We start from the raw sequence: 9,280 nt of genomic DNA on the forward strand, positions 1-9,280 counted from the left end.
AAGTCTCCCTTATTGTCCCTTTATAGAAGAGTACATGAGTTTCTCACCTCATACGGCTCCTCAGTCAATTCTTTCGAACGGATCCTTTTCCTCATTTGAGAGCCTTCGCCTTCCATTCCACCCTGAATACTAACGAAGACCAATAGAGTAGCGTTTCCATGTTCTAATTGAACATTTTCCAGTTATGATATGATTAAAGGAGAAGTCTGTTCTATTGCCAAACATATGCAGTTCAAATCACATCTTATAATAATAAGAAATATTTCTCGGTATCAATCCCATTGCCCCTTATTCTTTGAGAATCCGAAGGATTGTTTTCGAGTTTCCCGAGCTCTTTTATCTTTGACTTGTTTGTTATAGCTTTATTCTTAATTTATTTCATTTTGATTTTCCCTCTTTCTATATTCCTATCCTCTAGGTATAACGTTAGCATCGATAGAGAACATTTTCCTTTGTATGAATCTATATTACTTTATTCTAATTTCTTCCTGAAACTTCCTAAGAAAATACCGATTTGGATTCAAAATTGATGGGTTGATGTGAGGTCATCCAAGTTAGCGCTAACTGTAGTATGTATGTAAAAAATTTACTCCTAACAGCGGTAAAAGCATAACCGGTGTAGGCCGATATTTTGGTTATATCGCGAAGCACGAATGCTTTCTCACCGAACGTAGAAAGCAAAGCAAACTTGATTATTCCTGGAGCTAAAGACCAGAAAATATTCTTGACTGCCCTCGCCATTCCTTTGTTACTCTTCTGTCAAAATTCAACCCTCCGGTCAGCAAACGGCAAGGTTTTTCTGCTCCGTGTCTCACCGGTAGTTTTTGACTAAACCACCACTCCCCGCTGAACAGTGTACCAAAATTAAGTCCAGCTTGTGTTCATATTTTTTTTGAAGTCTAGCTTATGTAACACATCAAGTAGAAATTGTACAAACCCGAAAAAAAGTAGAAATTGTACAACGAAAAAAGCAGGGTATCAACAATTCCGATATGACACCGTGACATCATCGATGGGTTATCTACGAATCTGGATGTAATTTTTATTATTTGTAGCGTTTGTTGTACTGTCATGATTAAAGATAAATAAATTGAAAGTATTCCTGAAAAATAGCTCCATAGATCTCATCGGAAATGTTTGATGCTACTTGGAGCTTCTTTGGCGACCGTGAAGTCACCAGATGAATTACCAAGTATTCCCTCCGTCCGAAAATACTTGTTATCAAAATGAATGAAAATAGATGTATCTAAAATTAAAATACATCTAGATACATCCATTTCAATGACAAGTATTTTTAGACGGAGGGAGTAGATAGATCACATCGGGACGTTGCAGTTGTTCCGCGGTGATACGGACTTGACCCGTTGTGCAACATTTTTTTTCGTGAACACACTTAAGAGTGTATCTTTTCATTGATAGGTAGAAGAGAATACAGGGTTGCAACCTCAATCAACGTACACTGGCAGGGTTGTGCATCGTATATCGCTTAGATGCAGATACCAGCAGGTATAAATATACCACGACGGACTCTCACCTCAGCAACCCGCACCACACGAACCAGCGAATGGAGATCGTGCTTTGGCTGTTATGGCCGACGCTCGCGGTCGTCTCGCTCCTCTACTGCCTGGCACACACACGCCGTGCGGGCACGGGGCGGATGCCACCGGGTCCCACGCCGCTCCCTCTCGTCGGCAACGTGCTCAGCCTCGGCGGCAACCTCCACCACACCCTCGCGCGCCTCGCTCGCGCCTACGGCCCCGTCATGACGCTCAAGCTTGGCCTCACCACCGCCGTGATCGTGTCCTCGCGCGATGCGGCTTGGGAGGCATTGACGAAGCATGACCGGCGGCTGGCTGCGCACGCCATCCCAGACGCCGCACGCGCGCTCGGCCACTCCGACCGGTCCATGATATGGCTGCCCAGCTCCGACCCGCTCTGGAAGAGCCTGCGCGGCATCGTGGCCACCAACGTCTTCTCCCCGCGCAGCCTCGCCGTGGCGCTCGACGTCCGCCAGCGTAAGGTGCGGGACATGGTGAGTTACTTCCGCGACTGCGCCGGCACAGAGTTGGACGTCGGCCAGGCACTGTACGGCGGCGTGCTAAACCTCGTGTCGAGCTCGTTCTGCTCCGTCGACGTGGTCGACATGGGCGGCCAGTCGGCCCAGGGGGTGCGGAAGCTCGTTGAGGACCTCATCGAGGTGATCGCGAAGCCGAATGTCTCCGATCTTTTCCCTTTCCTTGGACCCCTCGACTTGCAAGGATGGCGTCGCTGGACGGAGATACGCTTCGAGAAAATCTTCCTCATATTGGATGGCATAATTGACCGTCGCATGGCAGCTGCCAACGCCTCCACGGAGAAGCAAGGTGACTTCCTGGACTCGCTCCTCGAGCTCTTGTCCACAGGCAAGATGGCTCGCGACAGCCTGACAACCATAGTGTTCGAGGTCATTGCGGCCGGGAGCGACGCCATGTCCATCACCCTAGAGTGGGCAATGGCGGAGCTGCTTCGGAACCCAAGCGTCATGGCAAAGGTCCGCGCGGAGATAGACGATGCTCTTGGCGGCAAGGAGACCATCGGCGAGACCGACGCGGCGAGCCTGCCGTACCTGCAAGCCGTGGTAAAGGAGGCTATGCGGCTGCACCCGGTGGCGGCGATACTGCTGCCACACCGGGCCGTGGAGGAAGGCGTGCAGATCGGCGGCTACGCCGTGCCGAACGGCTCAACGGTCATTTTCAACGCGTGGGCGATGATGCGGGACCCGGCGGCGTGGGAGAGATCCCACGAGTTCGTCCCGGAGAGGTTCCTGGGCAAGGCGGACCAGGTGGTGGACTTCCGGGGCAAGGCCTTCGAGTTCATCCCGTTTGGGTCCGGCCGGCGGCTGTGCCCCGGCGTGCCGATGGCGGAGCGCGTGGTGCCGTTCATCCTGGCCTCGCTGCTGCACGCGTTCGAGTGGCGGCTACCGGACGGCGGTTCCGCGGCGGAGTTGGACGTGAGCGAGAGATTTACCACTGCCAACGTCATGGCTGTCCCACTCAAGGCCGTGCCCGTCGTGATCACCTAAGACATGTACAATGATTGATAAAACGGTCTTACACAAATACAAATGTAGACTAGTGCAATTAAGACACACTTATCACACACCGACATCGAACAATGTGTGATGGACACGTTAAAAGAAGAAGGACACCGATATCCACTACACGTGCGACATAATAGGCATTCATCCACACACCGTGTGTGGCATAAGTAGGGGGCAGTCCACATGGGTTGTGTGTCGGCGAACAATAGAATTGCCCACACGTGTGGACGTAACTACTTCATGCCACACGCCAACAAGTACTACTCATCCCCACCCCGCGTGTGGCACGAAGCAAAATGTCCACACGTCCTGGCGCAGCTACATTAGGTACCCGCTGGATGACGGTTTAGTTGCCATCCAGAATGACAGATGTAGTTATCCGGGATGCCAAATATGGTTATAAAAGCATGGCAACTCTCTCTGTTTTGGTTAACTATAGTTGTCATGTGTAATTTATGATAGTTGTCGTGTGTAATCAGACCATAGTTATCATGTGTGATTAACTACTTGTCACATATGGTCAAACAATAGTTGCCATATGTGGTTAATCACAGTTGCCATGTATGTTTATCTGATTACCACATACGTGCAACTGCAATTACCATCGAGCAAACGAATCATAGTTGCCATGTGTGTTTGCCTAGTTGTCATGTACGCGCAACTGCAGTTGCCATCCAACAACGTACGACTGTCGTGTGGGCGAAAAGCAGTTCGCCCACACGCGCGTGGACTAGGTGGTGGCTGTGTGGGCAGAAACTAGTTCTCCCACACAGCGCAGCTGGCAACCACGTGTTGTGGGGCGTGTGGGCGACCTCTCCAACGCCCACACACCGGTCTTATCCTACGTGGCACGCGAAAACTGTCTCAGTGTGTCAAGATTTGTGCAAACTTAACTGGACGGTGATCCAGACGCGTGGGTGAGTTGCAATATTATCATATGTGTGTACGTTAATGTTTCCAAAAAAGAAACGTGTGTGTGCGATGGTAGATCCATCAAGTATGATTTAAAAAAGGAACCGTGTATAATATAGGGCACACAGTTCAGTTGAAGGACATGCGTGTAATAAGTAAGGATAACGCGCACAATTGAACTGCTCGAATCATGTGTGTTGATTGGCAAACAATTTAAATAAACGATTTGTTTATCATGATGGTGAGCATCACACATGTTAAATAATATGTGCACCATGTGCGAAGTTTCGGACATGGTTTCTTAAAGGCAACTCGTGTGTGCTAACTCGTGATAACACATAGGATTGTCTGCTAAGAATTCTATGCTTGATGGGCACACAATTGAATTAGACGAACTGTGTGCGATACTGAGAATCATCGCTCACAATTTTGTCATGTGGATCTTGTGCAATATGACTTGCTCTGTTTATAAATAAACAACATGATCTATCTGTAGAACAAAAAATATACTTAGAGCAACTTTAGGATAGTCCCCGTACGATTACATCAACTTATAAATTCACACACTCAATTTGAGGGACGAGGGATTGAACTACTCAATTAGATAGCATTGCATTACAAAGTGCTACATATGGGTAGAACACAAATAGGTATTCCCGGCAAAAAACACAAATAGGTATAATAATATGTAGTTTGCAAGGATTTCCAAGATTCTTTAATTCAATTGCATTGCCTTACTAGTAACTTGCCAATGAACCTTCAGAAAATAGAGTTTCAATAACTGTAACTTGTTTAAACGCATTTTAGACACATATATCTACTGCCGTTGGTTCCACCTGCATCCTAAGATTAGTTCATTCTACTTTAAGTATTAGACAAACTCAATATGTCGAACAGAAAAGTTGTTCTGGGATAACCAGCGGTAACAACAACAACAACAACAACAACAAGGAAGAAGGATGAATATCAACGATGATATTTCCCAACTAGACAAGACATGATCTTAACCAAATATATAACAAAGCAAACCTTTTCAAATGAATGTGTACCTTTTTGTAGCAGCATACTTCTACAGGCATTCATATCTTTGAAGCCCTTCAATCTGTCAATATAGAAGATTATCTCTTGCCTTTACACCCTTCAATCTGTCAATATAGAAGATTATCTCTTGCCTTTACATATGAAAACCAACATATTCAAACGAATATGTACCTTTTTGTACGAATATGCTGCTGCGGGTGTTCATATCTACGAAGCCCTCCGATCGAAGCAGTGGTTACACCTGGATGCATGTTCTTTTTCGAGGAACAGAAACATATGAACAAACAATAAGTAAGAAGAACAACACAACAATAGCTTAATGAATTATGTTTCCCCGTCCGTTCTATATTTGTTCCTTCCTTCCCGTTTTCGGCTTTCAGCGGACCCCACGTAATAGGTTTCAGGCCCTACACCAACTGGTATATCTGAATGATATATGGCGGCATTACATAGATAAACGAAAATGGAACTCTGTGAATACATAAGCAATGTCGCGAATTTTGGTGCGGATCGACGACACATGATTCGCGTGCGCCTGGACCTGCGTCCTACAAATCCTCTCCGGGACCCCTTCAGGGTCATAGCTAGAGAGGCTGAAAATAGTTGATGGCACGGCTTTATAAAGCTGGTGCTAGTTGGCATGCAAACTTTATTGTTACATGTTGCACAAGTATGACATGGATGAACATGCGACATGTTCCACTTGAAATTGAGATTTAACGGCTGACTCATCAGTCGGGTTTGTTAGACAAATTAGTATCTTGCATCCAAAATGACATCATTCTAATCACGCGTAATTTCAGACTATTAAATAGTCGTGCACACCTCTGTCCATGTGTTAATCGACCAACCTTGGTCATGCAAGTCTAGAACGTATGATTGCATTTTTTGTTGATTGCTTACCAAACAAGCCACTTAGTAGTCTAAAACGTATGAGGGTTACGGCCAACCGTGGCCACGGAAGTCTGCAGAGCCGTGCCTGACGGAGAGTCTGAGAGTTACAGTCAGCTCGAGCTAGCGGTCAAGTCATTCGTGTTCGACTTGGACCAATGTGCATACCGTATGGCTGGGTTGCATGTCTCACACGGCAATGTTGTACGTTGTTTTCAATATACTCCCTCTATAAACTAACATTTTTAAATCACTAAACCAGTGATGTTTACGTAGAGACTATTTGATGGTAATAAGGTACTTTTTTTTCTGAGCACAGTACAAACGCAAGCGCTAATATATACGCACATACACTCACCCGTATGAATGCACACACGCACACCCTACCCCTATGAGCTCCTTCGAGAGATTGAGCTGGCATATCATCTTGAAATTTTACGAAATCAATGTAGGCAGCTCGTAGTTGACGAGAACGTCTCCTCCTACTAAACGCACATCACCGAAAATCCTGAAATAAATCTAAATAATAAGGTAGCTTCCTGGAAGGTAATTTTTTTCCCAAATAATAAGTGTCATTTGTGGCACGAAGCTCTTCGCCCTGATTTTTTTAAACTAAAGTTTGTCATTCGAAAAGAAAAAAAAACTAAAAAATGCCATCTGAAAAGAAGTCTAAAGTTGTTATCCTCGCGTCATTAAACTTGCCATAGAAACGTTCGAAGTTGCCATGTGTTCGTGCCACACATGTGCATTTATCAGGGGCCAAAATTTATACTCCCTCCATTTCACAATGTAGTGCTTCCTCTATCGCCGTGTTTCAACTTTGACCGTAAATTTAACTACCAAGACCGATTGGGGCAGAACCAAAAATTATATCAGTGAATTCGTATTCGAAAGAAGTTTTCAATTATATATTTTTTCTCCCGTCGCAGTTGGTCTCGTTGGTTAAATTTATGGTCAAAGTTGGACCTCGGGAAGCGCGGGCGCACTATATTTTGAAATGGAGGGAGTAGTATAGACTTTGAAGTATCCAAGATTAAAATAATAATTTTTAAAGACTCGCAGTTAATCAGTCGTTTGATGTGGATGCATGTACCTATGAGGCTGGCCAGGGTCGGAATTGGGCCTGGGGCAACAGGGGCTATAGTCCCAGGCGTGGCCCAACTCTTAGTCTATACATTCAGCAAAAAAATTCGAGTTTGTAGTGTAATATCGGCCTAGCCCCAGGCATGCAAACCCAGCTGGACGTTCCTCAGCCCATGTGCCATACATGTATCCCAACCGAGGTCCAGCGCAGTTAGGACGATCGCTCAAAGGAATCGCTAGCGCCTTCCACCAGATCGCCATCACACATAGTTTGCTTTGAGTCTCTGACACTTTCCCTCGTCTCGCCAGATCGGATTAGGGTAAAAGTAATCTCATTCACGCCGCCGTCACCGCCGCCCCCCAACTCTCGTCGATTGCTCGACTCGACCAGACGCGCTCCCAGGCGGCTAGTACTCGGAATCTCAATCTGATAATCTGTAGCCTCGTTGGAGTAGCCTCCTGTTCTGCTCCATCAGTTTATCTCCACAAACGGCTGGTCCATTAGGTAATGGTATAAGTTTTTCATATCATCTATTTTTGCCCATTAATTCCTTCTTATCATCAGAAATCAGTAAATTGGTGACGTTAAATTGTACTCCCTCCGTAAAGAAATATAAAAGCGTTTAGATTATTAAAGTAGTGATTTAAATGCTCTTATATTTGTTTACATAGGGAGTATTAATTTAATCAAGTCATTGTTATTTGATGACAGTGAGGAAGAGGACCCGGATAATTAATTCTTTTTTTGGAGCAACGTCCAACCAGCCTAGATCTAGTATGAAAGAAAATGAGGAAATGCAAAGGTTTATTAGGCCACACACTTCAGAATAATGGTATAATATGTTCTTATTGGTATGTGTCCTATTTGACTTTTTTCAAGCTAGTAGTGTTATTAATAACTTCTTAGGTTTAGCCCTAGGTTTCGAGAAATCCTGGCTCCGCCTCTGAGGCTGGCCATAGTGGGGGTAACATAACCGGTAACATGCAATTGAGACTAGCAAACATGCTTATATGACACACAATTAAAGAAAAGAAATAGAGTTAGACTACGCACAATGGAAGTAACATAGGTAGTAACATCACACATATCTAGATAAAATAGATGATGTAGCAAGCAATAAATGAAGAAAGAGAGACATGTGGTAATATAGCTAGTTATTACTAGTATGAGTAACATCACACATATCAAGGCAAGATGAGTCTATATGCTAATAAATAAAGTGTTGCACGTTACCACATATATGTTATTCTCACTATAGAGGTAGTAACATAGAGTAATAACATGAACATGTTACTACTCTATGTTACTATCCATTGTGGCTAGTCTTGGAGTAACATAGGTAGATACTGTATCTCAACGATGGCGTGCTGCAAAAGCCTGGAACGATGGGAGCTCAAAGGCTCCTCCCTCCCCGCGACCTCGACGAGGACAAGGCCACAACGAGCTCCCGGAACGGCTCAAGGGCCACCTAGACGGGGACAATGGCAGCCATGGAGGCGTGCTGGCGAGATAGGGATGACGAGGAGCCAGGGGCGGAGGGGTTGGGTTGCGGTGGCGGTGCGAAGTTCTGAACCGCGTTGGCGGTGGGGTGAGGAAAGGAAGCATTGTCTAGTGGCAACGTCCCACACGGCGTGGTACTTGGTGGTGTAGAGAGAGAGAGAGAGAGAGAGAGAGAGAGGATGACAATTGTCAGATGCAGAAGAATCAGATGGTGGGGAGGCTTGATCTGTGGGAGGGTCTTCTGGACCAACCACAATGCAGGGTCTTTGTTGAGTGCAGGATTTCTTGCACATGGCAAAACTCTTTTTTCTTCTCTTTTATGTTTCGCTCTTCTCTTCTCTATTTGGATAAGGCCTAGTTTTTTCTACCAGGCGGCTTCGCCCCCACAACCCCCGTTCAAATTTGAAACTTTCGAAGATGTCAAATTTTGACAAAGATCATGTAATGGTGTATTTGAGTGCAGAAAAAATTTCAACACATGAAGCAATGGTCGCATTTCAAAAATATTATCAAGCATTTCAAAAATTTCTAAAAATGTGTCTAGAAAAAATGTTGGACATGTATTAAAAAATTGAACTTGTATTCAAAAAATGGTAAACGTGTACTAGAAAAATATTCTTGACATATATGGAAAATATAGAATGAAAACCAATAGACCGAAAGGAAAACAGAAAAATTTGAAAATCTAAAAAGGAAGAATAGGAAAAAGAAACAAAGGAAAAAATGAAAATAATTGCAAAACTATGAAAACCAGTAAAGAAGTAAAGAGAAAC

General features: G+C 44.7%; 1 protein-coding gene across 1 annotated transcript; it reads left to right on the forward strand.

The window, feature by feature from the left end:
• The first annotated feature begins 1,564 nt into the window (after window positions 1-1,564).
• On the forward strand, window positions 1,565-3,061 carry LOC123184163 (cytochrome P450 76M5-like). The gene has a single exon (XM_044596329.1). It carries the CDS (start codon window positions 1,565-1,567, stop codon window positions 3,059-3,061), a length of 1,497 nt encoding a protein of 498 aa, XP_044452264.1.
• The last annotated feature ends 6,219 nt before the right edge of the window (window positions 3,062-9,280 follow it).

Source organism: Triticum aestivum, chromosome 2A, assembly GCF_018294505.1.
Source record: "Triticum aestivum cultivar Chinese Spring chromosome 2A, IWGSC CS RefSeq v2.1, whole genome shotgun sequence".
Classification (NCBI taxonomy): domain Eukaryota; kingdom Viridiplantae; phylum Streptophyta; class Magnoliopsida; order Poales; family Poaceae; genus Triticum; species Triticum aestivum.

Bases quoted from the DNA above. Each gene is read 5' to 3' on its own strand.
- LOC123184163 (XM_044596329.1), top strand. From the start codon at position 1,565: ATGGAGATCGTGCTTTGGCTGTTATGGCCGACGCTCGCGGTCGTCTCG.